The sequence below is a fragment of the Pomacea canaliculata genome, linkage group LG1, assembly GCF_003073045.1.
Source record: "Pomacea canaliculata isolate SZHN2017 linkage group LG1, ASM307304v1, whole genome shotgun sequence".
NCBI classification, from domain to species: domain Eukaryota; kingdom Metazoa; phylum Mollusca; class Gastropoda; order Architaenioglossa; family Ampullariidae; genus Pomacea; species Pomacea canaliculata.
The window spans coordinates 9,990,408-10,017,956 of NC_037590.1; the positions used below are offsets into that span (position 1 = coordinate 9,990,408).

Sequence of the window (27,549 nt, forward strand, 5' to 3'; positions counted from 1 at the left end):
GTAACATAGGGGTAGACGGGGGTTGGGGAGTAATTCTCCTGTTCACGGCGCGATCAGATCAGTAGATTGTGTTGACGCGATTGACACGGGAGGGACACTCGACAGCCGCCCTCCGCTGACCAACAATGTAATTTGCAAAACGGACCGCTCGGGGCTTGTTTGTATTGGTGGGGAGGGCGGTGGTGGATGTGGTGGTTGTAGTGGTGGTGGTGGTGGTGGTGGTGGTGGTGGTGGTGTGGTGGTGGTGTGGTGGTGGTGGTGGTGGTGGTGGTGGTGGTGAGGCCGCGTGCCCCATTCCAGATAACCGTCCATCCGTCGGTGGCAGGAAGTGTGCGGCGCACGCTCGACTCTCCATTCTGTGAGCGGCGCCTAAATTTGTTCAGTCCGATCGACGTTTGGTGGCGACGGGGTGAAGTATCTTTCACGGGACCATCAGCAAAGAAAGTCTGACCCTCATCGACTTTCTTTGTTCGCGGTAGCAGGCGAAGAAGTGGGAGACCATTTGTTTCGTCTGGCGCTGGTCCAGGACGTGGAAAATAAAAGTGAATCCGACTTCTGGCAAACGTAAGTCTTTGCAACCTATCTTTCCGTCTTTCCAGCGATTAGGCTTGATGTAAGTCTCTGGCTGCTCCAATAAGCGATCTCTGTCACTCGTCAGACGTTCTTTGGTCTTTTATCCAACCCTCCCAGATGTTTTGATTGTCATGTAAAAAAGTCATTCCTGTTTTATTTTTCATAGTTTATATTTCTAAGAAAAGTTTTGTTGCTTGTTTATGGTTTATTTTTCGCTGTTTGAGAAGCTATGTTTTTCTAGTTGCAAAGCCTCTGATATACGTGGCGATGACAGCTACCCTCATAATTCCCATGGAGAGACAACAGGGGTGGATCACATCGAAGTCTTACTCTTTTAAAAAGTTTTCAACCTTCAATGGTTTCGAATCACCATCTGGTTTTGTCAGCACCTACTTCTCTGAGGTTATGATACTTATGTGCCACGTCTCAAGGAAATTTAAGTTTGTTTTCTTTTCTCATTTGTATATTGAAGTTTCATTTCCAATATTTTTGTGTGTCTATTTAATGTGTCGTGCGTTTTGTTGTCATTGCCCACGCATTTCACACCTCGTCAGTCTGAACAAGAATTTCGAGATTACACTGGCCGCAATGTGGAATTTGAATATCACACTCAATTAAGTATTCACTTGTGAACAGAAAGAAAGAAAGAAGGGAAAAAATAATTAAAAGGAGAATCGATACCGCGGTATTCAATTACACACATTCATGTACGATTGGTTATCCAGGCTTATCTAGTGAAGGGATCGAACCTGGACCAAATCGCTGAAAGCTTGTACCTGCTATTCTACCCATAATAGTTTCCGCTCCCCCTCAGCAAGTTATGAGCACTTGGCCCACGACAAGCGGACACGGAGCGCACACGCCATCCAGCCATGAGCGAGATCGCTTCTGCTGATAAGAAGGGCGATAACTGCACCGCTGCGCCACCAGCGAGTTGCGCGCCCCCTGTAGTCCGTGGCCTTACGTCATCGATCTCGCCGTATCCAGGCTTCATGCACACACAGAGTTGACAAGATGGCTGGCATTCACGGATTCACTTACCGAAAATGGTTCGTGTAGGATGAGATAGAATGCTAATGGGTGTTTATGTGTTTGTGTGTGCGCGCGTACAGTTAGGGTCGCACATACTTACAGACAAAGTACATTCCTCGATGATTATGTTTCTAAATCCATTTATGTCTTTGTCCATCCATCCATTAATCCATGACTATTATTCATTATGACATCCACCCCTATTGTATCTATTACGGACAAAGGAAATGTCCGGTCAAACGGGTAATGACCATTGTTGCTGTATTTTGACCGGCCAATATCCGATCTTTCCTTGATTTTGGGCCGGCCAAATGGCGTGGGGCGATCGGCCAAAATGAGAAGAAAAAATGGTCATAAACAGATTTTGGTGGGTCTAAATGTTCATATTTTATATTGAATATTATAAATTCAATTTTGACACCTAAGCTTATAAATAATAGTAAATTATCAATCTCTATCATCACAGATGAATTTTTCTGACATTTTGAATTAGACACCAGTTTATTTCTACATCTCCAGCGATTTGTTGCGCTCTTAATAGTGCATTTGCATCGAGTGCAGCCTTGGCTGCCGGTCAGTGATTGAGAAGACGGGACGGTTAGAAGTTATTTTTTTCTTCCCTGCCTACTGATCCCATTGTGAGCAGTTTCTCGTGCAGAATGAAAAATTCACTTTGTAGAAAGCTCCCTTGTTGTTCATGACAACTGTAATATCGTTTCTTGGATCACCGTGACCTGTGTCAGCATCTGGTGTACAGATACACGAGGACAGGGAGTCGTGTCCAGGGATGTTCCTCCACTTTGCGAAATGGCGGCAAATGCGGGAACTATCCCAACTTCGGGCTCTGGCCGTAACATGTTCATCATTGCTGCTGTCCATAATCCATTTGTTTATTCACCCTTCCATCCATTAATCCGTACAAGAACATGTGGTGATGAGCTCACAGTTCTGTTGCCGCCGGCTGGCGTTGGCTTCATCTCCTCCACAAGGCGTGGTGAGAAGCTTTTGTTTGTTCAAACAAGTGTAAATATGTTAGCTGACACGACTCATCCGGGTAATTTACCGAAACAACCATCAAGCCACATGAACTGATTAAAAAAAAAAAGACCAAAATATGATGCCCGTTACACATTTTGCCAGATCCACCCTCTCCTGCCTTCTGAAGCTAGGGATGGTGGCCAAGGCCACGGACAAGAAAGAATTTGACATTGAACCTAGCTCCCGCAGCTGACAAAAGAAATATTGAGGATTTTTGCATCTCAACAGTTTTAATGCAGCTTGCAATGTACTTTTGATTGTCATCAACCACAAGTTACAATTTTTTCTGCATGCCGAACTCTGTCGCATGCATTATGGATGGCGGTGTTGAATAATCATTTTTACAGTTTTTGACGGCTGTGGCGCCGATAACAAGCCTGAAGGAAATCATTTGCTGCAGGAAACTTAACAGTTGGAAGACAGAGGACGATTTTTGTGTTGTAGAAACGTTTCGATTCAATGTTTTGCTTAAACTTCTCGGGCTGTATGGTAATCTGTTAAGCACATGAAATAACCTAAAACAATTATTTAAAAGAATAGTCCTCGAATTAGTTAGGAGTGACACAGTTTATCACAATTTAGCGATCTAATATTATTGAGTGGATATAAAGTTGATTCAATCATACAGAATGTTTTCACCGCAGGCTTCGTATTTTTGTTTTCATAATTTTGAGCATTTTATCGTTGTTAAAGGATAAAAGTAGTAATGAGGATAAGTTTGTTAGGTTAGACAAACAATGACTGCCAACCAATCAAAATGGAAGCCTGAAAGAACCAATACTTGCTCAGCTCACAAAAGTATTTCAAACAACGGAAAACACACACACACAGACGCTTATTATATTTGTGTTCAGCTTGACAATGAGTAAAGAAGACTGTTTACCCTCGGCCATTGGCTTCTACGCTAAATGTAACAAAAGTTGCTGAAAGACTACCTCCCACCCGACTAACTCCCTGTTTTGTTTGTGATTTCACTTTTCTTACATGAGCATACAGTCTATACATTTTGTCTTTGTACATGTAAGTGCTTTCATTTTTGTGGGGATGGAGACCAATGGGAAAACGTTATTTATGCTAATTAGACCCTTTCCTACTTCACGGATCAAGGGTCAAGGGTCTGACCTCGTTTTGCACAAAGGTGAGGACATCAAACTCTAAAACTTTGTACCTCGCAAATGGCCGGTGTTTGTTTGGTCACATTGTTCGCTTTAACATCTTGTAATGAATTACGCCTAGAAAATCGAAAATAATTTTGTGCTTCAGTGGTTCTTGTTGTCCTTGATGGCTGACTTTTAAAAAAATTCGTTGCAACGTCCAACTTAACAAGAAGACTCGATAAATGTTTTACAGCAATTTAACCACGACATGCAGCACACTGTGTACATGGAGGGGATGTTAGAATTTACCTGTTATTGCCGTCTTGTTATTAATGTTGAGGGGACAAACCATAAAGATTGTCTTAAATCTAATTACAAAAAACACTGACCGGAAGCAATCGCCTGTGTAGCAATGTTTCGTTGCCATCTGCATCGTCAGGTCAGTTTTTAGTTCATTAGTCTGCCCGTGGTTCTCCTTTATACTCGATGCCCTCGTTCTGGAAGCAGGGTGGGCGTACAGCCTCATCGATCCCCGCCTTTCGTGATTTATGGGTAGTTTCCAGCCTGTTATTTTTGGGGCATACAACAGAAGTAGATTGGGCGTACCCATCCAAAATGGTGGCAAAGTGTTTTACAGCAACGAGTAATCAAGCGTCCACGACATTCCGTTTCGTCTCCCATCCTTTCTCTCTTCTGAAGCGTATGTGTTCTTTCTGTTTTCCGTCTCATTTTTATATTTTTGTGTCTTGCATTTGCTCCTATTTCAATCCCCATACAACCTGATGGCCTGATGTGGCATTTACAAATCGGTTTCACGGCCGTTTGTGTTCTGATAGTTGCGGCTAGCTCTGGCACTGACCATTCTCTTCACTGCCAGCGGAATTCAACAACCAGTTGCAAGTTGTCGTCCGCGGCTTCTCGTTTTATTGAATACGTGATGATACAATGAGAACACCGGTCATTTTCAGTAAGATCCTCAATAACACTCAATATAAACTTCACAAAAATGTGGTGAGAACCCTAAGTAATGGTCAGAAAGAACCTTAATAACGTTCAGTAAAAACTCTAGAAATGCGCAGTGGAAACCCCAGTAATGCTCTTTAGACCCCAGTAATGCTCTTTAGACCCCCAGTAATGCTCAGTAATGTTTAGGTTTGGTTCCATCACATACAAAGCAAGCACTGCAGGATGGCAAAGAGACGCAATAATTTAATTAAAAGCAAGGAGTGTGTTGTATTGCCGGCTTAGTGACAAAGCATCATTATCAATTTTTATGATTACATTTCAGGACACAAACAAAAATGCTGTTGCTTAATGTATTCCCCTTTTTTAGGGGGAAGGGGAGGTAACCTAAACGTTATGTAGCAGCACACTTGCCCTGGGTGGTAAAGAATACCCGGTCACACATTTAATCTTGGTTTGACAGGTTTTCCCAATGCATAGCAGCTAAAAGGCCACGAACAGCAGGCCACGTGCAAGATGTCTAGCTCCACATCAGACTTTTGCTGTTTCCTTTTCATTCCGTCTTGGAGTCCTCGGTGGGTTCAATTCCCAGGTTGCGCGCTGCACACGTCACTGAGGGTCATAAAATATTCTAACGGCGAAGGAGTTAAATTTTTCGTTACACTTTGATTTTCTTTTCGGACAGAAAGGGAGCAATCGAGCACGCGCGCACACACACACACACTAGAACAATACAGAGCTTGAAAATCTTGAAAAGAGAAAGCGAGCACGAACATATATAAACACTCTCACACACACACACGTGCACGCACGCTCCGTGTCTCTCTTTCTCTCTCGCTAGTTTCAAAGGAAAGCTAAATGATCTCTTATGAGATATATATTGTGGTGAATCTATTACCTAGAATTTAATTTTGCTCTTGAAACCCCACGCATGCGCAGATATACTTTACGGTCAGAGAAGACATTTGCCAAACATAGTTACACATTTGATCAGTCTTTATGAAGTCTTTTCGAACATAAGCGTATCATTTATATGTCTGTCTGTCTGCCTGTCTGTCTGTTGTCCGTCTGTCTGTCTGTTGTCTGTCTGTCTGTCTGCCTGTCTGTCTGTCTGTCTGTCTGTCTATCTGTACGCTTGTAGAGTGAGCTAAGATCCGGTCAAGGCTACACAATAAACCTATTACAATTCCGATCGACATCCCATTTCATCACGATGGAAACTATTTGATTTCCTCGACTGCTTCAAGGGACTTAAACGTCTAGCGGGAGACAATTTTTTCCTTATTTCCGGGAAATGTTCATTCCAAGATACCGTTTCACAAAATTAGGATGAAATCCCACTCCCTCTTCCGTTCTTGAGATACAGGTTCCAAACCTGACGACACTCAGAAAGATATTAAAAGATATCTAAAAATTAACAACACAGACTTTAGGATTGTATATGGATATACTTAAATATGGCCTCGACCTATGACAGAGTTGGAATTATATATTTGTTAGACATATCTGTGCACCCAAGTGACATTACGCGTGTGACTGTTTTCCCTCACGGAAAATAATCCAGATGTTGGGAAACAGTGTCTCAGACTGAATTTTGAACCAGCATTAGAAAATAGTGTACTCTACTAGATCTTTAAGACCTTTCTTCCTACTTTCCAAACGCTTCTTTCTGGAATCTTTAGCAACCCTCCCTCGCCATCTTCAAAGAAACAGCCAATGACAGATCTGGGACCATGTTAATTAGGCCTGGCCATCTTATTTACTCTTTTTGATGTTTGAAGTGATGTATCTTTCATTCACGTTTGGAAGATAAGTAAATTGTTCTGAGCGCAGCCCATTGTACTTTGGTGTGTGAGTGTTTTTGTTTTGTTTTGTTTTGTTTTGTTTTGTTTTGTTTTGTTTTGTTTTGTTTTGTTTTGTTTTGTTTTGTTTTGTTTTGTTTTGTTTGGCGGAGGTCTTTACAGCAAGATCATTGGTGACTTTGTTATCCATTCCAGATTAAAGAGCCTGATAATTGTATCATATATTTTTATTTGTTTTTTTTTTTTTTTACATTCTGTTTCGTTCTTCGTTCCTTTTATTCATCCTCCGTGATCAGCGTATCGAGATAAACTTCAAAGTCTTTAAATATGAGGTCAGAAATGATGAAGTAAAAAAGAAAATTCTTATCAAAAGCAAATATAAACTTGTCTTGCTCTTAAACTTCCGAGTAAATATTCATGACAAACCCATACAGCACATTTGTAAATTAGAATCGCTTGCGTGTTTCGACAAGAAATGTTGGAGAATTCATTCAACCCGACAGCAAAACTGACATATCCATTCTCCCCATGATGATCAGTTCGGCGCCTGTAAACATTACTCATCCCTTTTTCCATTACCTCCCTTGTCAATGATCTGCAAGTATTTTTTCCCAACATACTTTGCCTCTTTTTTGTATTGCCCCCATTACGACAATAAAGCTATTTAGGAGGCAAACTGTTCTTCCAACGCACATGGCTGACCGCAGACAGATGGTTGGGAAGTTGATAGAATTGTGAGAATATATTTAGTTGTTAATGTACACGTGGTTGACTGTATGGTTGTTAAAGTACATGTGGTTAATGTACAAGTTTGTATAATTGTGAATATACCTGTGGATATGACAGTCTGTATATTTGTGAATGTAGAAAATATTGTGATTGTACGTGTCGCTGTATGGAAACCGTTGTGCTGTATAATTCCTAGATACATGTCCGAATGAATGTACAATACAGGGTAAACAAAGAGAAAACAGAAAATATAGGTATTTATGTGTATATATTTGTGTGTGCATGTGCGTGTGTGTGTGAGAGAGAGAGATAAAAAGAAAAGATAATAGAATGGAATCAAACAGTGAAGATGAGAGAGAGGCTACTTCACTTCCTTCCTTGCTGGGAGAGACCCCAAGGGGCAGTAACAACAACGTCTCACCCAGTCCCTTCCCCAGCAACTGTATTTCCTGGCAAAACACAAGAGAAGAATGAAGCATGTTACAAGGCTAGGCTTGCTTAGAGTGGTGCTTATATGCTTTAGCCGCATGATTGATCGCAATTCTCATTCCCCGGCAGCACCAGACTCAGCGTGATAGATAGCGCACGGAGCGCCCCCTACACGACTCTCCGTGCCCAAGACACAGAAGCGTCCTGCTGGAGGACAGGAAATGGAAAATTGTAACAAGTTCTGTGTTTCACTCTCATGTGTGGGGCTGAACGAACCGAGTTCGCGGGAACACGACGGGACGCCCCAGAAATCGTCTCAAGGTGTCATGGCGGCTAGACAGCTGGCGGCCCCAACATTGGGCAACAGCCGGGCAACAGCGACCCTGCAGGAGAGTAGTTGTGAATGTTGCGAAGTGCCGGGCTCGCCGGTCAATAGAAACCTTGCAGGACATGAGGTCTGAGTGTTGCGAACTGAGGATCTCACCGGTCAACAATTCTGAGGACTGTCCAGCAACTCTTCTCGAAAGCAGCTGTGAGTGATTAGAAATGCTGGAATGAGCCACATAAAAAATAGAAGAGTGAAAGGACATGGAAGAAGATGAGTAAGGAATAACTGCATTCGAGATATATTAAAAGATCTTATCACTACTTTTTTTATTAGCTGTATGGCAGAAAAAACAAGAAACTCATTTGTTTTGCAGGCTTGAGCTTCCAATTGTTCAATGCTTCAGTGTGTATTGTAGCCATGGCCGACTTAAATAGGCAATGAACGCAAATTTCTTTCTCTACAGTGAGTAGGAGCTCAAACAACAGCTAAATTATTTATGAAATGCGTGAACTAAATAATTATAATGATTCTATTTATTTTTGACAAACTATGATGAAGAAGTTGTCACCGACAAAAGACTCATAGAAATAATGGAGTATTCATCAGACACCGGAAATGCAAATCGCTCTTTTTTTCTCGCATCGCTAATTTTGATATCAAAGATTTTTTTTTTCACTCTAGGCAGGTTATCAAGTCGCCATTAGAACATGAACGATTTTTGTGTACGTTAACTTGTCTGGCCGACTGCACTTTGAAAGCAGTTCACAGACTTTAGTCCTCGTGGCATCTCGAGAATTCCAGAATCTTAGAGTAACGCAGAATTGAATGGACATCAGCTCAACAAAAGTATCCTTGCAGGAAATTTTGCATTTATCCTGCTGGAATGCTCGCCCTTGGGGAGCGGCCGACTGCGCGCTGCCGCCTGGTGGCGTGCCATGCCCACCACAAGATGGACGAGTTTTGGATGCAGGACCAGTCTACGATTCGGACATTAAGGGGACGATTTGCACAGCACGCGTCCCGAATCTCCATCTCACGGACAATAACTCTCCCTCCACGAGACGGACTGAGCAGGACAGGGGGGTCCTCGTGCGGTGTCATCTCCTTGTCTTTGTCTTCTTCTGCTCCAAGACAATCTTCTGGTCTGGGTAGAGACCGGGGGCAATGAAAAATTCGTTTGCTTGCGGCGTTCGTGTTTTTTGTTATCCAATATCTTTTTTTTTTCAATTGCACTGGTCATGTTTATTAAACAAGAAATTCTCACGAAACGGTTCGCATTTGTCGTCGGAACTGAGTGAAACATGGGAAACGAAATATTGTTTTCTTCTAGTTTGAAAGATTTTGCATTGTGGTTTTATTTGTTTGTTTGTTTGTTTCTTTGTTTGTTTGTTTGTTTGTTTGATGTTTGTTTGTTGTTGAGCATGGGGCCAAGTAAGTATCGGTTATGTATATGCAAACAGATGGATGGCTAGATGATAACTTGACGTACCACAAATGTTTTTATAGGGTCAAGGGTCAAATACGCTCCTGTGCTACAGCCATGTGACGTGCTGCCAAAGATGTGACATGCCATCGCATGCGTGACGTGTTACCACACGCTAACATGTCGTGCTGCTCGACTTCAAGACAGGTCGACAAGAAACACTTGACAAGTCTTGCATGCTGCTGGTCAACCTGACGAGTTTTCGTATGGACAAATGAGAATTCTGTCCAAAGATCCGGAAGCCAGTTTCTTTGAACGACATTAAAACAAAGAGACAATAAACAATACCAAGAATGAAAAGGTATGGTGATGGGTGCTTGGGTATCACTGTGCGTGACCTGGATGCATGTCTGGATGCATGTCTGGATGCATGTCTGGATGACTGTTACAAACAAGCGTAGGAGGGGTGTGCCTGCCATCCGGTGAAGAGGATGTAGACATTGTAGTAGGGCCGTTCGTGTATGTGTGGACGGGATGGGGAGGTAGTATTTATTCACGACATCCAACTCGTCAGCAAGCGAGCACAGGCCACGACATCAACGTTCTCGTCACAGTTTTCATTTTCAAACGAGGTGCGAGCGCCACGCTGCGAGTCTCGGAACAAGGTGCAGCTCATCAAATATTCATCTCGTCTTCTCGGGCTTGCCTCGCTTGCATCGATTTGTTGCGTCGACGGAACGAGGTCTTCTGAATACGCGAGTAGAAACGACAAATGATCAATTGAACGAGCATAAAACATAAAAATGTTTTTTTCAAAATATTTATACTTCCAATGACCTTTCTCAAGCAGGGTGTTGTTCTTGCCATGGATCACAAAATGAACTTTTCTTCTAACCTCTGCGACCTTGCGTATGCTTGTGACCCCCGACCTTTCATTTAAACATAAATCATCAACCATATACGCAATGGAGGGGGAACAAAGTAAAATAAAAAAAAATAAACAACAAAAAATCGAAAAAGAAAAGCGAGTGAAAGATAAAGCCTGGCAATAAAAAGTATATTTACTTCTCTCTACAAAAAGAATAATAAATGTTCCGCTTGTAATATTAGCAGAAGTGATACAGTAGGATAAAAGAGACTTAATGAATACGGATTGAGTATCATCCATTTTCCCTTCCATTGCATTAGCCTCGGTATATGAGGAGAAAAGGGATGATACAGATGGGCCACCCGTTTCTCTTATTACCAAACACAGCGAACAATAGACGATAAATATGATGGACGTCGTCTGGACAAAAGAAGGATCGGTTTATACAGACACAAAAGGGAGGATCGGTTTGTTTAAACAGAAAAGCAAAGACCGCCGTATGTAAACAGGAATAGGAGGAATAGTCTAAATAGAAATGAAATATGTTGCACAGTATCGGCGCCTCCGGGTATTCACATGCGCACACACACACACACACAAACAAACAATTTACCAACCTTGAAGCGCCCTTACAGACATCTTGCAATCAGAACTTTTGTCTCAGTCTGGAAAAGGATTTCAAAAAGACAGGACTGGCCTCCAGCACCAGAAGGAACGGTCGGCGACAAACCTTACTTCAACCCCTTTTTTTCCCCTTCTCCTAATTCAGTATGGCGTCTGACCCAGCGGCTATTCTCACTTAATTTTCTCTAGAGAGGGTTTTCTTTTAATCTCCTCAAGAGGGGTTCTCATTTAATTTTCTCTGTCTGATCGAATGCCCGTGAGGTTCATTAACACCCCAGAATCAAGCACTGTCTGAGAGTGAATCGAAAGCCAGCGAGGCTCATCAACAAATGTGAATCGTCAATTGTCGTCTATGAAAGCCAGAAGGTGACATTTAAACAAAAGATAATCAACTGCCGGTGGTGGCAACAACCGGTGATCAACGGCGTTGTGATAAACTTATATATGGGAGTGATTTTCGAGAAATTAGTTTTTTTTCCTATCCCTCGTTGTCATCCCCTGGTGGTCCTTGTCGTTCGTATTTATTCTTGCCTTCATACTCCGTACAGTAGAGGGCGTGACAGTGTGGAACGCTGACATAACATAATGAACCGACATTAATAATTACTTTTAGCTGAAGTGTGGGTAGATAACCCTGAACCATGATGTCGAGAGAGAGTGGGAGTGATTTGAAAGCGGGAAATCCCATAGAAGCAGATTATCTTTTTTTCTTCTTTTCTTCTGCTTAATAATTTCTTCTGTTTTTGCTCTTTTTTTCTTTCCTTCTCCATATTATTTCATTTTTAACTCTTTCTTCTTCCTTTTCTATCTAGTTTTCTTTCTCTAAAGACTGAAGGTCGTTAGTAATTTGATGCACATTTCTTGCACATTTAGCATTGTCAAAGAAAATATTTTTTGATGTGTGGCTGTATCGATGGAGCCGTGAGCGTTCAGTTCCCGTGGACAGGGTTCCGTCTAAGTGTCAATTATTTCTATCAACTCATCACTTGTGGCAGCTGTAAAAACAGTCTGAGGATGGTCTTAGCGTAGGAAGGAAGAACAAATAAAAGGTGTTTATCGACTTGTGCGACATCATTTCATCTCATCGATGACATCAACCAGGTGGGCGCTATAACTGTGATGTTAATTAAAAAATAAAGCTTAGAGTGAAGGATAGAAAAAGGTTTAGTTTTGTTTGTTTAGTTGGTTGGCTGGTTTTAATTTTGTTTGTTGTTGTTTTTTTTGTTTGTTGTTGTTTTTTGTTTTTTTTTTGTTTGTTTTAGGTTTATTTTTCATTCATATCAGAGAAACTCAAAATCCGACATGTTCTTGTTAAACGACTTGAATTCTGTGTTGTAAGAAGTCAGTATACATCAACGAAAGAAGTTAAAATTATTTTACAACTATTTATCATCGTCAACATCGTTATCACTATTTTGTTAGCGACTCAGTTTTAATTCAGGGTGATTATTGCATGAATATCTGTTCATCATCATCCCCATATATTGCCCTTGTATAACATGTGTAAGGAGGGACCAGAAAATGTACAACATGGAGACAGACATCAACGAAATATCAGAGCGAAACTAGAAAACAAATTAAGAAAAATCTGTTATTGGTCTCCGATGCTTTTACTATTACCACTAAAGCTTTTACAACTGCTGATGCCACTGTTTCCAAGTTTCTCAGATTTCATGAAAAATTATCAGTTAAATACCAAAGGTCATACAGATACTTTCAATTGTGGATCCGACATAACATACTTTCGGAGTTGAAGTGGAAGGGAAACTGGTTAATATGAGGAATTCGCAGTTGTGTATTTTCCATAACGAGGATTTGACCCAGGAAATAATAATAAATGAAGAAATATAAATATTTTCGCTCGTCTACGTTTTTATAGATATTTATCAGAATTTTCTCTTTCAAAAAATGCGGATGCGATGGTATAATGATGAAGATGCCTAAGGAACAGACATGAAGTTCAGGCTGAATAACTGAGATGCAGTGTGGTTTTCTGTCTCTTATCAATAATTCCTAATGGAAAAGATTATTTTTTTTCCTGATAAATGGAGCGAAGTGTGGAAAACTGTCCAGTTAACCTCTCTTCTCTTTTTTATGTTGTGTCTTCAAAATGTCGCATTCACTCACTGACGAATATTTCAAAGCAGTTAAAATCTGTTTGTTGACTGTTCTGTTAATTCCATTCTATGTGCTTGGTTTATAGTTTCATTAAAAGGCCAAAACTGGAAATTCCCCGACATTCCAGCGGTTGCTAGTCGCCAGCGTCCAGAACGTGAAGATTTCGCGGCAGACGGCTCGTGCAGGACCGAGAACCAATGATGTGGCAAGACAAGCTCGCTCTACTCCATCCCACCACTCCACCAATCCCACCCCTCCCATTGCTCTCCCCCATACAACCCCTTTCCCACTAACCACCCAACGCAATGTAATCAGTCTCCACAAAATACTGGGTTCCAGCTCCGGTCCGTCGAACAAGAAAGTGAGCGTTACCCAACGCCACTTCCGGTGAGTTCTTCCGCTCCAACAGACGCAAACGATGTCTATTTCTGGGTAACGCAGTTAGAGAGATCAATAGGGGAGGTGTTGCAGGACTGGGTGGAATGGGACTTCGCGGCGAATTGGAGGAAAAAGGGTAGAGAAGAAAAGATGGAACACGTGTCAGAGAGAAAGAGGGATGGAGGGAGATTGGGGATGCTCAGGAGGGGGATTTAGCAGAAGAATAGTGTGTCCTTCTGTGAACAAACCATCTATTTGCAGTTACAGTTCTTCGACATTCAGACCAAAAAATCTCGATTTTTCGGACACTTCAAACGAAAGATTCCCCCTTGGGAACTCAATGATCTGCAGAAGACGACTTTGTCTGTTCTTGAGAGGTTCAGGAGGGATAGAGGAGGGCTGAGAACAACACCACTATGACGTCAGCTGGAAAGTGCTCGATTTTTTATCAAGGAAAGCAGGCGCCGCTCACAACACTTCAGTCGACAGCAACAACCAACACCATGTCGATATTCTAAGCTACGGGTTACGTGCTTCTAGAATAATCTTAAGTTGTTTTTTTTTCTCTTTTCTTCCTAAACCTTTCTGTGAGAGAATGGTGTCGCTAGGCCAGGCTCAGTTTTGCCGCCTGCCTAATTTATTCCGCCTTCTCGTGGAGTTTAGCACCCTCGCGACATCTCCATTGGATCTTACAAATTTCCTTTCAGCCGTTCGCTGGAGTTGACTATCTGGGTCTTTCCCAGAGTCAAAGCTCCTGCCACATACTCTGTGTGTGTTCTGAATGCAAAGATCCTGATATGTGAGAAAACACTGCTGAGTTCATGTCTGCACACAATATATATACATAACATTCTCATAGGAACATACTACATGTCTCCATAGCAGCAGCACAAGTATCTCACACATAATCTTGGACAGACCATCTAGGGACCTATTACTGTCTGCTGGATGTGAAAACAAAATTTAAGTAAGTAAATAAACTAACAAATTATTTTAAATAAATAAACGAACTTAAATAGGATTGTAAAAATGAAATACATTTTTATTTCACTTTTATCTGTCAGCTCTTTATTATCTTTAATTAAAAGAACAAGTTTTATAGACAAAACAGTAAAGTGTAGATTACTGACATAAATAAAGTAAAACATGGACAAATTAAAACAAATAAACTTCTCAAGTTTGTTCCTGTAAAATGTTTACTCGTGTCCGGTCCTGTTGACTCTAGAGTTCTGAAAGGAACCGAATACAGTCTTGTGAAACACCACTACCCAAATCCGTGAAGAAAAATTCATTATTAATTAGGACTAAAAAGCGGGCTTATACTCCAGGTTTCTCCGTAATAGAAAAGTATAGCTGCTTATATGGAAAGATCTCTCACGGGACAGCAACAAAGACAAAAAAGAGAGAGTTATTTGGAAGGTGACATTCGCCGAGCGCTCAGGACTCGTGAAATGCGCCGAGTTAAGATGGAGAAACTTTGGTAATGTCTCTAACTCTCCAACCCGCAATAATCCACAAAATGTTTGGTATTATCCCACCGAGAAATGGTCCGCAAGCCTCGAGAAATAATTTGCGAACTGCCTGCCATAATCCTGTCTAGAAAATACTCTGGCAAATGGAAATCATGGTCCCTGGGCTCCGCTGTCCCGTACTCGCCGGACGCTGGCCAGATGCGGATGCTGTGCTCGCGATGACGCGCGTGCGGATGCGGGCTGCGGCTCAGTCGCCTTCATGACGCCCCAGGTGAGCGAGACGTGGAGCTGCGCGCGCACGCAGCGTGTGGTGTTTGGGTGGGGGGGATGGGGATGGGGAGGGATGGATAGGGGGATGAACTCCACTCTGTGAGAGTCTCTATCTCCGTCTGCCCGTGCAGTCATCAAAGCCCTCGCCGAAGATGGTTAAAGACCAGCCCAAGTGTTGACTCACTAAGGTATGGACTGTCGCTCATTCTGGGTGTAGATGACATTTACAGGCGGGTGGTTTGCTTTGTCCTTCGGGACGTCTGCTAACATCCTCTTAACAGACATTGTTGAAACTTTAAAAAAAAATTTGCGCTTTTGGTCAAGGTTTGAATTGATGCTATTTCTAGAGATAAAATATGCTTTTGCAGTAGAGGGTGTGAGGCAATACTTAAGATAATTTTGGAGTGGAAAGGAGTTACAGGGACTGGTGCAGTTCTCTGGATTTTCTGTCATGATATGCATCTACGTTTCTTGTCTTTAAAGATGTCAGGGTATGATGCCAATAGGGATCATTGAACAAAACCTTGACAGGTCACGCTTGGACATCTTGGAGCACAATCATATCTAAACTTGTTGGTGAATGTCTTGGGACACAGTAACGACTATCCCCTACTTGTTATATTACGAACTTCGGATAAAACTACAACAACAAGACTTGTCCGTAACAAACTTAAGATATGGAATCACAGTGGTATGGTACTTGTCACTTGTGATTCTAAGTGTAATCACAGTTAAATGAAACCTGTCAGGATATTGAGATACAGTAAGAAATGATGCTGTGACTGTGTAACAGTTCGCAACTAATAACCGACTTTTAATTCGTCCTTTAGAGTCCTAAAACTTTTGCTCGTTCGCAGTGTTTTAAAAAGGTGATTCCATTCGGTGCAAACAAAAATGAGAAAGGTCATGGATGTGTTTTGAGGCAACAGATCAATAGCACTGAGTGCCTTTTTGTGTTTTTGTGTCCTATTTCTTCATTCAGTTTTCCTTCAGGGGCTTTGCATAATTTACTGCTATAGTTCTAATGTTTTAAGTTATAATCAGTCTGCAAACATTACTAAAGTACTGCCACTCACACACCAACATGATGGCAGCAGTTTTGTCACTTTCAGACAGAAGTATGATGATTGTCAAACTCCAGTGTCGTGTTCTGGTGTCACTTGATATCTCGAAGGCCTCTCGGAGAACTGGGTCCATGCTGCAGGCCATCCCAAGATTCAATTTCTTTTTGATTTTTGTAAAAGTGAAAAGCAATGGATGGCTATTAAACGCTCATGCCTCGGGCTATTCGTGCAATTAAGGAAGCTCTGTAATATAAAAATTAGATGAAATAGTCAAACATCCACACGCTCCGCTAATTAGGCTCGAGGTCTTGAGTACAGGAGCGTACGCGCGTGCGCACACACATACAAATGTGCACATTACACAGAGAGATTGTGTGTGCATACGTGTGTGTGTGAGTGAGATGATGATGATGATGATGATGATAATAATAATAATAATAATAATAATAATAATAATATAATAATAATAATAATAATAATAATAATAATAATAATAATAATAATAATAATAATAGAGAAAATGGCAAAACTTGAGAGACAGAGGATGTGCTGTACTTACTGTTTTCCACCAATTCTCAGTCACAGCCAGCTATTCTGGGTCTCTAAAACCATCTAAGAATTACACGTGCCTGAGGTGGGATCTGAACCTACAATCTCAACTGTCTTTATCTCCTTGTAATCGCCGTTTAATTGCTGATCTCAAGAGAAAGAGAGGACAGAGAAATGGAACGAACGAGAAAGAGAAGGAAGAAGCAGCAGTGTAGCAGCTTCCAGACCCCTAAAGGATGTTTCAAAATGAGGCAATAATTATCAGTCACGCGAAAGTGACGTGCATCTCGGGAGCTGCTTCATGCCAGGACTGTTCCAGCCGACATTAGTCTCACCACCCCCTGCTTCTCACTCTCCAGCCACCCCCCCTCCACGTCAGTACGAGTCCCAGGACACCCTTAACAAGAAATGGAACCCATCCGTCTTTCATTTTGGCCGCCGCAGCTTTCAGTAATAGCGTTCTGTAGAACTCTAGTAACATCCAAGATGGAGTAATTCTGTCGACACATGCTGCGCAGTCTTCACAGCAAACTCTAGAGAAAATAACAAATGCATGGACTAATGCATGGACTTTGTGGATATATGTGCTTCAGCATGAACTGAACATTCCTCGTTCACTAAAAAGTGTTTAAATGCTGCTCAAATTAGCAAAGGCCCCAAAGGGCACATCAACTAAAAATACTGCATGTAAAGGGAGACAACCTTTGGCATCGGATGCTTAAAAATGTTTTACATTAAATCATGCATATTTAAGACAAATGTTTTCTCCTTTCTTGTGTTTGTAGGAGAAAATGCTACACGAATCCTGCTTGCCGTTGAGGTTCGGGTGACGTCAGGTGGATTAAGTCCCTTGCCAGGAGTGCAAACGCTTGCACGTGGCGCTCACACACGACCGGATCGAGTCCTTGCTGGGAGTGCAAACACTTTGCAGGGGGTGCTCGCCGGCACACTGTCTTTATGGATGGTCCTCCGAACTGTTGCGAAATGCAGCACACTGGAAGCCCAGTGGGAGAGACGGAAAATTAAATGGAGGGTCAGCCAAAGCCCACCGGACGTACACCGCCTCTTTGCTCATGCGCATAACAGCATCGTCCTGGCGTCAGCTTAACGATTGGGGTTCCACAGCGGCGTGCGGAGGGTGTCGATCTGGCGGTGAGGATGTGACTGGTTGCAGATCCTGCGCAACAGCCGTGTCACAGCACTGCCGGTGAGTGCTTCTCGGAGCGAGTGATCGCCTCCCCTTGAACTGTTTGCATTCATCAAAGTCTTGAAAGTGATCTTTTCTTGTCTCGCAGGACGTGCGCAAAATTATATTCTAAGTGTATAAAGCGGAGAAAAACGTCTCTATGAAGTAAGTGTAAAAATAATGTAAAGATGAACATGCGCGAACATGGCAGTTATCGATTTGTTTTTCTCTTTTGATTAAATTTTCGCGAACAAGGTCTTTTACGATCTTATTTGTTCTTGTGTGTGTAGGAAGGGGAGTATATATATATATGACTTAAACTATACGATTTCTTGAGGCCAAATCAAGATAGACAGGTTCTTGTTTCAGAGTAAGTTCAAAACGCATTTATTGCTTTAAAAAAGAATTGTTGGAAAAAGAAAAAACGTGTATTTATTATTTTGACGAAGTCCTGCTTTTTAACCGCATTTTACTTTGACACGTCATGCAAAAACCCTGACCTTTGACCCTCTTATTCTGCTTCCATGGCATCAAAAAGGTATTTCAAAAATAATCACACATCAATAAACATATTCCTCAGTAATGATACAAAGACACATTCAACCCACATACACTTCATTGGACGATCTTCCCTCACAGAACAATGGCATAAAATGTTACTGACTGGGATTTTTCTGCAAGATTGCCTGACCGCGAATTCCAAGTATATACCAAGCCCGTTGTCATCTCTGTTTATTGTCTTGTGCAGGTGAATGAACGCTTTGACGATAACGACGACAACACAATCGACGAAGACGACGCCGCCGACGGCGAGGACGGTGAGGTAGCGAGCGTTGGCGCCATGAAGTGCAGCGTGTACAGGTTGACCATCGTCTCCTTCGCCATGGCCGCCATGGCCGTCACGGTGCTGTCTCTGGCCGTGGCCACCGACTCCTGGCTGCTCATGCGTGAAAAGATGGTCTTCGAGGGCCTGGCGCTCAATGACTCGTGGACGCGCGTGTGGGCCGGAATGTGGCGACTGTGCATGGAGATGGAGTACGGTCAGTGGCTCTTGTCGTGTCCAACCTGTACTGAGGTCAATGCTCTTATGATGTCCATCATGACTTGATGTCAGCCCTCCTCCTCATCATCAACAAGATTATCCTTCCCTGACGACTCTTCGGCCCTCTAGCCATTTTCCTTCCCTGTCTACTATTTCACAGACTTTGATGTAGATTTTTCAGACTTTTTTTTGTACTGGCGCCCCATCTTCGTGTTTCGTCTGAATTATTGTACCAAATCGTCGACACTTTCCTCCCTGATCACAGCATGAAGCCTGTTGCACAGACTCACACCTAATTGAGGAGAGTGCCGTTCCATGTGCCCTTGTCACTGTCTTGACGAACTGATGATATTGTCGAGGTTTCTCTTCAACGCTTTAGTTGTAGTAGGAAATCTGACCTTTTCCCTCACTGCAAATGATTTTATTGCACTTCTGTCTTTCAATGGGAGGGCTGGCGGGAATGGTTGGGGACAAAGCGTATAGCCAAACAGACGAATTGATAGACAAACAATAAACAACCCTACAAACGATTTTTTTTATAAAAAAGGAGATCTTAAAGGACTAATGGTGTGAAAATTTATTTTCTAATCACTGGGTGGGGCTCAGTGGAAGACTTAGTTTCTCTAAACCTGAGTGTATAAATCTTCTTCCTGTTCTGGAATACAAGCTCTCAAACAACAGGCATTACCATGCATAATATCATCCCCACACGAACACCACAGGCCAACAACACAGAGCTCAGGATTGTTAATGATGTGAGAGTAACCACCGGGAGAGCTATTAATTAAGCTATCTGTGTACAATCGGGAAGTCGTTGCTAGGCATATATCTAAGAGGGATATTTGCCCACAAAAAAATCGTGCACTGAGCTGTACTTACTCTTAAAAAACAATTTTGTATTCCACTAGACATCAAACAGCGGCACCACAAATGTGAGAGGATTGCAAGGTCAAATATTTTTTTTATCGTGAACTTGTATATTGCAAGGGCTTTAATGGGACTGTAGGTGTGTAAATAAGCACACACACACAAACACACATCTCAAAGCACGGATGAAAAAACCCATACACAATACACATTGGACAGAGGTCTTTTAGAAAGATAACAGGTTTTATCCCAATATGAATTACACTGCTGTATGGTTTGTATGTTCAACACCTTCCTAGTTAAATGCTTATAGAAATCTTTACAGAAATAAAGTCCATAGATTGCTTTGTGAAATTTACAATAGATGTGTGTCTTTGGATTCAAAAGTGAGTTAAGTGATACAAATTGCCTCTTACTTCATTCATAGAGCCGAACTGTTTGACACAGTGAAAAGCATTTAGTAGAATCTTTAACAAAGCCTTTATATGATGATTGCCTTTCTTTTTAATGGACAGTACCCAACACCATGGAGTGCATGCCGATAAGCTACACTGTAGGTGGGAGCAGGGGAGAGAACATGACGCTGACAGCTCTCACTATCATAGGTAAGATGAATGTCGTAGTAGATTATCTCACCTTTACACGACACGCAGCAACTCGAGTTCGAGAAGTAAAACATTTGAATAAAGACACTTGTTAACACAGTTTTGATTGCATCAAGTATTAACTCTTGGAGACACGATTTGACCCTCTTTATATGAAAGGTTTTGTTATTTTTATGGATTAACAAATAATAATACTTCACGATGTAATCCAGAAAATCCTTTTACATTTTTCTCGCTCCGACCATATGATGTTAACATTGTATAAATTGTTTTATAATATGGATATAATCTATAATTCAATTTAAAATGATTGCTTATGACTGCGCATGTGCAGCGGCTGCCCGGAAGTCGGTAGCACTTCCCGTGAGCGCACTAATCATATCCGTCATGGGCGCCATATTTACTGTCGTAGGGAACATCAGACGGGACGTGAGGACACTGGTCGGCGCCGTCTGCTACGTCTTGGCCGGTGAGTGCTTCCCCCACTAAACAAGAGTTTCTTCCTCATACAGACTGCATGAGGCCATGCGTAGACCATTATATCTCATTCCTTTGTCTCAAATACTGTTGTAACTCATTTTGGTTGCTTGGACATTACATCCAAGCCTGAGACTGAAACTCATCAATCCCCACCAAAGAAAGAAAAAAAATCATAAAGTATCCTCTGTATACAGGTAAAGTAAGGAAGCTTATTGCGGCCGTGACTTTGAGATTAACGGTTATCTCGATTGAAGACCCAATGAAATAAAAAAAAAATTACTAGGTTAAAATTATTTCAACACACTACTCTTCAACTCTTATATTAAACTCTCCTGAAGAAGGCTAAAGGACAATTTTTGCTGAGAACAGGAAGAGGCCAATTTATTGACACTTTGCAGAACATTGGCCAGACGTAATAAGGAAATGTCTCCACATCTCGTTTTATCTTTATTCTGGACCTCAGTGTATCCATGAATGAAAATAGTGTTACAGGGATTTCAGTGCAGGTCGATGTTTCAACGCCTGTCTAGTTAATTAAGAGGGACGACAGGATATTTGGGATTTTATATCATGTCCTAAATTAAATTGGAATTAAATTGGAAATAAAATACTTCTTGTGTTCTTTACGAGCCTAGCAACACTGGACTTCAAAACTCAAAGGTCTACGATACGTTGTAAAAATAATGAGAGACAATTGGTAAAAAATGTCAGTTAAAAAGGTAACTCACAAGCAAACGAACAGCCGTAGTTTACTATGTGTTAGTGAAAAGTCGGTCACTGAAGGAAAGGACAATGTTAAGAAAAAGATGAGGACATCAGAGAAAGTGAGAGAAGATTAGTTCATAGAACTGAGGCTACAATCTTCATGTTGACCTTCGTAAAACATGTTTATAACAATAATAGCTTTGAACCGTTTCCTTAATTGTAAACGGTGATCGGTTACTATTTTGTTTCCTAAGTTTTTTTTTTTTTTCTTACTTTTGATCGTTTGTCTAAGCTTTTTATTGGTTTTTTTTTACCTTATTTTATTTGCTCGTTACCTTTTCTTTATTCTTTTATTTTTACACTTTTTAATTTAATTATTTTGTCTTTTGTCTTTTTTTCTGTTTTTTTTTTTTTGCTTTTATTTATTGATTTGTTTTATTTGTTTTTTTCATTTTTTTTTTGTTTCCTTTGATTTTGGGGGATTTTTTTTAAATAATTGTTTTACTGCGTCTGTCTATGTCTTTTGAAGTTTATTTCCATGCTTTACCTTTAAATTCATTTTATAAAATGATTTCTAACATAAAATAGAAGCTGCTTTTAAAGCAATCGGTCCGCACAGCCTCTCTCGCCTACAAGCTGTAAAAACTCTTTTTAATACCACCGAGGACTTAACTTCAGGTTTAATGTAACTGCAAGCCTCTGTACATCCCCATCCAATATTTTCTTCATTCACCTCGATCCTGAAAATGAAATCGCCTCCCGAGAGAGCGGCATCTGATCGGGTCTGATTAGACTGGGATCTTTGGGAACCCGATATTACCAGAGGATCTGTTGAGTTTGCCATGTCCTGCAGCGACAGATCACGTGATCGATACACTCAACACGCCTCTGACAGCACCCGGATGATGGGTCCGAGGTGTGGTATATTGTCATATTTACGATGAGCAAGAAAAGTAAAAAAGATGAGCAGCAGAGTTATTGCCCTTTACTTTGACAACTCACGTCTGGGACAAATACACGGTCTGGAGACGGTGAGGCCGAGAAGCTTCCACACATGATGGGATGTTCGTGTGTCTGTGTCTTGGCAATGCTGACATTCATTCTATTATGCAATTTTTGTTTCTTTTTGTTTCTTTTCTTTCTTTCTGTTTTTTTCTTTCTTTTTTTTCTTTTCTTTCTTCACAATGGAGCATTCCACTCTCTCTGGTCTCATTACAGTTTGTCACGCACCTTCGTTATAATCAATTACAGACAGTTGACATGGTCGTTGTTTCTCTTTCACCGCGAGATATTTCTAATTTTGCGAAAGGTTTTTCTGGTTCTTCCGTTTGGCGCCTTTAAAGTTTTTTTCCCCCGACTGGCGACTCAGTTATCATTGGCTGTCTGGGACTCGAACGTGCCGTGTAATCTGTTGTCATCACCTCACTTGATTCCTCCAACAAGTTTTATCTCCCTTCACTGCTTCACAGATTCTCACCCCGCAACCCGCGACAAGGGCAGATAAGCGGGAGATCATTTCCATTGAGACCATGGTCTGATAAGGACTGGGTAACACGGCATTTTTAGTTTTATATCATATTTCTCTTTCTTAGAAACCAGATGGAAGTATAAACACGACTATTGTAAAGGTAGGACTAAACAAATAACGCTCATTCACAGTTGCGGTTCCATAAACAAATAGAACATTTATTCATTTTTTTTTTTACACAGCGTCCGCAGGTAGCTGATGCAAACTAATCCGAGTAAGAGAGATTTCCAAACTGTTTACAAGCGTGCGTGTTGTTTTTGAATTCTCTAGGTAGTCTTGGGTAGCATTTGAGTCCCTGTACATAAAGACCTTCATGATCTTGTCAATCCACAAAGCAGATGAAGGACCACACAACCATTCCAGCTTCCTACTGAAAAGTCTGCTGTCACACATCTTTCTCTAACGACCTTAAAGGCCAACATCACATTCGCATAAAATGAGAATACCAAAGTTTTAGAAAGTCCCAAGGGTGGTCAGGACTTGAAGTTCCAGTACTGAAACAACTAAACAGGAACCTGAGTAATCCTTCTGTCTGACAAATTCCAGCACCCAGATGATAAGTCCCGCCAATTCCTTGCTCTAGAGAATGCATAACCTCTTCAAGAGTCGTACTTATCTTTCTACACTGCAGAAATGTAGACGAAGTACCTATCCCGGTGGACTTGAGCCCATTTCGTCTTCTAGTCGGTGACTAAATCTTCTCAAAAACAGGTTTTTTTCAAGAACCAGGTCCCTGAGTGGTTGTGCAATATTTTCATGTTTGAAAAGGGTTTGAAGTTTGTTAGGATAAACGGAAGTCAAAGGTGCTTTCATGTAACCGAGCCATGACTCTGGGGCGGTGAAGCATGGAAGTCATCGCCCACAGCCTGTCTCCTCGACCACAATTGAAATCAGGAAAAATAACAGATTTTGTTTATCTTTATAATTTTTTTATTCGTTTTCCTTTGTTTATTTTTTTAAACTCCTTCTTTCTATCTTTTTGTACTAGATGACATTCGTGTTTCCTTTCTCCATTTCACTTCTCTCTTTCCTGCTCCTGAGTATGATTGACGAGTACACAGCCAGTGACGTCAGCAGTCCGACCGTTAACATAGCGGCTTGTTTCCAGACGCTGATCAAAGATAATGTTGCAAGCCATGTTTTGCGTCTCGCTGCTTCCCCGTCCCTCCAGTATCTGCCGGACGGATTGCAAAGAGTTATTCTGATTCCCGGGACACCGAGACGAGCTTAGACATCAAAGCCCGGCGTTCTCACTGGGGCGAGTCCTTGGGTGATTCCGGAAAGGAAAGACAGAAAAAGAGGTTGAGAGAGAGAACTTCCTAGAGAGAGAGAGAAGAAGGTATAGTTTTCCGAGCTGTAAGCTTCCCTTCAGCATTTGAGTGCTCAGCACCATTCCTCACCACAGCTTGATGCCACAGACCAAGAATCGTCGTTCATATCGTCGTTTTGATAATGTTCCTTCTAAACGCCTTTAGGGGGCTAGCTGTCTGTATCTGTGGTTTTCTACTTTGACCTGTTAGGAGTTTTGTGATTATTATTTGACATTCGTCTGTATTATTGCTGATCCCATCTACAGTTTTCTGTTACCCCGTCTTGCCTGCCTCCTCTATCTACTACCATAACGGTTTCTGTATGCGATTCGTTGGTAACGACCTCACACAGTCGATTCACGAAGCGCTAGAGCCAAACGATTTATGTAAACCAAAGTATCTGCAACACATAAAGAATGATAACAAGCTGAACTTGTATCGAACGTATTACATCAATGTATTTGCATTGCTTCCATTGCTACAGTTTGCGAACTCATTACCTTTTTTCAAAGAGCGATTCCGCAGACCACCGTGGGAACAGCAACAATTGATTCGCACCGGTGTAATCAGTTCTAGGACTGGAACAGGGGAATGAATAGAAGTTTGTGCAGCCTTGATTGCAGTGCAATGAGTTTTCCCATAAGGATGGGATATGGCTCTTTAGGGGTAAACATCATCATCATCACCATTATTATTATTATTTGTGCCCCATACCCCCTTTTCTTGGAAGCAGATACTGATGAGGAACCTGGTCTTCATCCGCGTCCACAGACCCCAGAAACACTCCATCTTTATTATCATCAAGTATTAATGACGTTGATCTTTCATTTTTTTAGTCTTTATTTGTTTCTGTCTCTCACTCACTAACACACATCGTGCAGCACACATGCCTCTCTACTGAGTTCTTCATTTCTTGACAGGTTTGTCCCTTGCTGTCGGCATGATCTTGTACATCTCCGCCGTCAACGACGAGGTGGGTTACCGCAGCAGCACCATGCAGGAGGAAGGCGGCTTCAGCTACGGCTACGGCTGGTCCTTCTTCATTGCCGGCGTCGGCTTCTTGACCTCCGAGATCGCAGCCGTCGTCGGGGTGACGCTGTTCTTGAAGCGCAACGCCAAGATGGAGGACATGATTCGCATCATCCCCGGCCTCGAGGACAAAGTTGACCCGGTGCACGTGTACACGGGGAAGTGCGGGGTGCACAATGCGGGGGCCTCCCGCTTCAGTGACAATGCTTGAGGAAGAGGGACCCTTTGCCTTTCAGTGCACAGACTCAATTCTAACAATTAAGAAAACAAAGAATTAACATATTTCTTATATTTCGCCATTTCCGAAAAAAGTTGTTCGTTTAATCTTGGTCTTTTCCCATGAAACTTTTTTTTACCTTGGAAGGCATGTGGATTTGTTAATGGTGCTTCGAATTGAAATGTTTATAGCTATGTTGGTCTCCTCCCCACAAAAAAAAAAACAACAGTTGTGGACTAACTAAAACTCTGAGTGTTTATAATAATGTCATACACACGGAGGATTAAGTGAGAATACTTGAAATCACGTGACTATGCCGTTCAAGTGTCGTCAGCATGGGAAAGCTGATAGGTTAAACTGAAGAACTGAACTTTGTGCTTTCCTTAGTCACAAACGTGGCTTTCATTACACAAACATGAGTCAAAGATTCAAGTGTTGAATTTAAGCCCGTTCTGTTCGTTCTGCTAAACAGTATGAGACAGTATGTTTTGCACTTTACATGTGAGAATAGGTTCGAAGCAGGAAAGAAAGTTTTTACATTTTGCACCATATCCCCGCCTCTCCTTTTCACTTTGGGGCTTGCCGGTTCGAATTCCGTGTAGCGCAGCAAATTTTACCCAAGCTGACCCAGCATTCAAGAATAGGTACCTGTCTCCAAAGAGGATTTGGAAAAGTAAGGAAGTGAAGAAAATGATAGATGTACCATCTTCAAAAGGAGCTGATCCCTAGAAATGTGAGGTTCCAACACCTGACTGACCAAGGACCGAACAGTTTAAGGGACGACCTAAACCTTTCTCACCTTTGCTAATTGTTTGTATTTAAAAAAGGCTAATAAGACATTTTATCATGATTTTGAGGGTTTTTTCAAACTACAATAGAAGAAACACCCAATATTTTACCTTGTCTTTCATATAGACGAGTGCTAACAATAGAGGATGGGGGACTGTGATATCTCATTCCTCAGAAAACATAAACCTTTTATCCTGATTGCTCCTTGGAACTGCAGCCCGACATCATTTCTGCTGTCTGAAAAACAGAAATCTGAGAACTTTCTATGTCACCCCTGAATTGATTTGCCTTTTGTGAGTCTGAGCACGGCGATGTGATGTGCTTTCAATGTCGGGTTTATTAGTGCCAGGATGTTTCTTCGGATTAACCTCCCCTTCTCTCGCTGCGTGGGTCCTTGTTCCGTGAGGACCCCTGTGACCTTTCTGTCGTCTGTGATCAGATGAGCGAGTAAAGGTCATGCGTGACCAGACTGGGCCTCACCAAAAGTGGGTTCTGGCGATTTGAAGCTGTTCTTTAAAGAAATTGGTGTTTTTACATTAAAAGGACAAAAGAAAAACCGTGTAAGAACGCTGTCTACAGCTGTCTTTCTAAAAACTTTATGATGTGAGAATTTTTTTAAGATGAAGGGAATTCTTTTACTGCTTTGAATGCTGTTTTATATGTGGTGAGCGTGTCTGATGGTCTAAGAGAGAAGACAATGCTAAATGTCCTGTCTGGACAGAAAGACTACTTCTAGAACTTGAAGCTGGTGTTCTAACATTGACCACGTGTATGAAGTGCAAGAATGGATGCAGATTGAGAAAAAAGTAGTAGTCGCGCTTCATCTTCACAGAACGGCCTTCCTTTACATCTCTGGAATCAGAATGCCGACTTCATTCACTGGCGCCATACTTTTTTCTTGTCGTAATTAAGAAACATGGATGTTGAAATCTGAAGATGGGTGAGGACAACAAAAGTGCAAATCTTGACGAAGGTCTGAGACCAGCTGTCGGGAAAAAAGAGAATGAATGAATTAAAATAAAACATTTTTTGGA

The 27,549-nt window shown here is 41.6% G+C and overlaps 1 protein-coding gene across 4 annotated transcripts; it reads left to right on the top strand.

Annotated features, from left to right (window-relative positions):
- Positions 1–305: 305 nt before the first annotated feature.
- LOC112573995 (voltage-dependent calcium channel gamma-5 subunit-like) lies at positions 306–27,549 on the top strand. Of its 4 annotated transcripts, none has more exons than XM_025254787.1 (6): positions 306–564; positions 17,543–17,964; positions 18,692–18,983; positions 20,368–20,457; positions 20,870–20,926; positions 25,401–27,549. In XM_025254787.1, the coding sequence occupies exons 3-6, from the start codon at positions 18,785–18,787 to the stop codon at positions 25,718–25,720; spliced, it is 666 nt and encodes a 221-aa protein (XP_025110572.1). In that variant the 5' UTR covers positions 306–564; positions 17,543–17,964; positions 18,692–18,784; the 3' UTR covers positions 25,721–27,549. The 4 variants fall into 4 exon arrangements, with proteins under 4 accessions (XP_025110572.1, XP_025110549.1, XP_025110563.1 ...); XM_025254764.1 differs by having other exon boundaries at positions 309–564; positions 20,792–20,926; XM_025254778.1 differs by lacking the exon at positions 306–564 and adding an exon at positions 13,185–13,411 and having other exon boundaries at positions 20,792–20,926.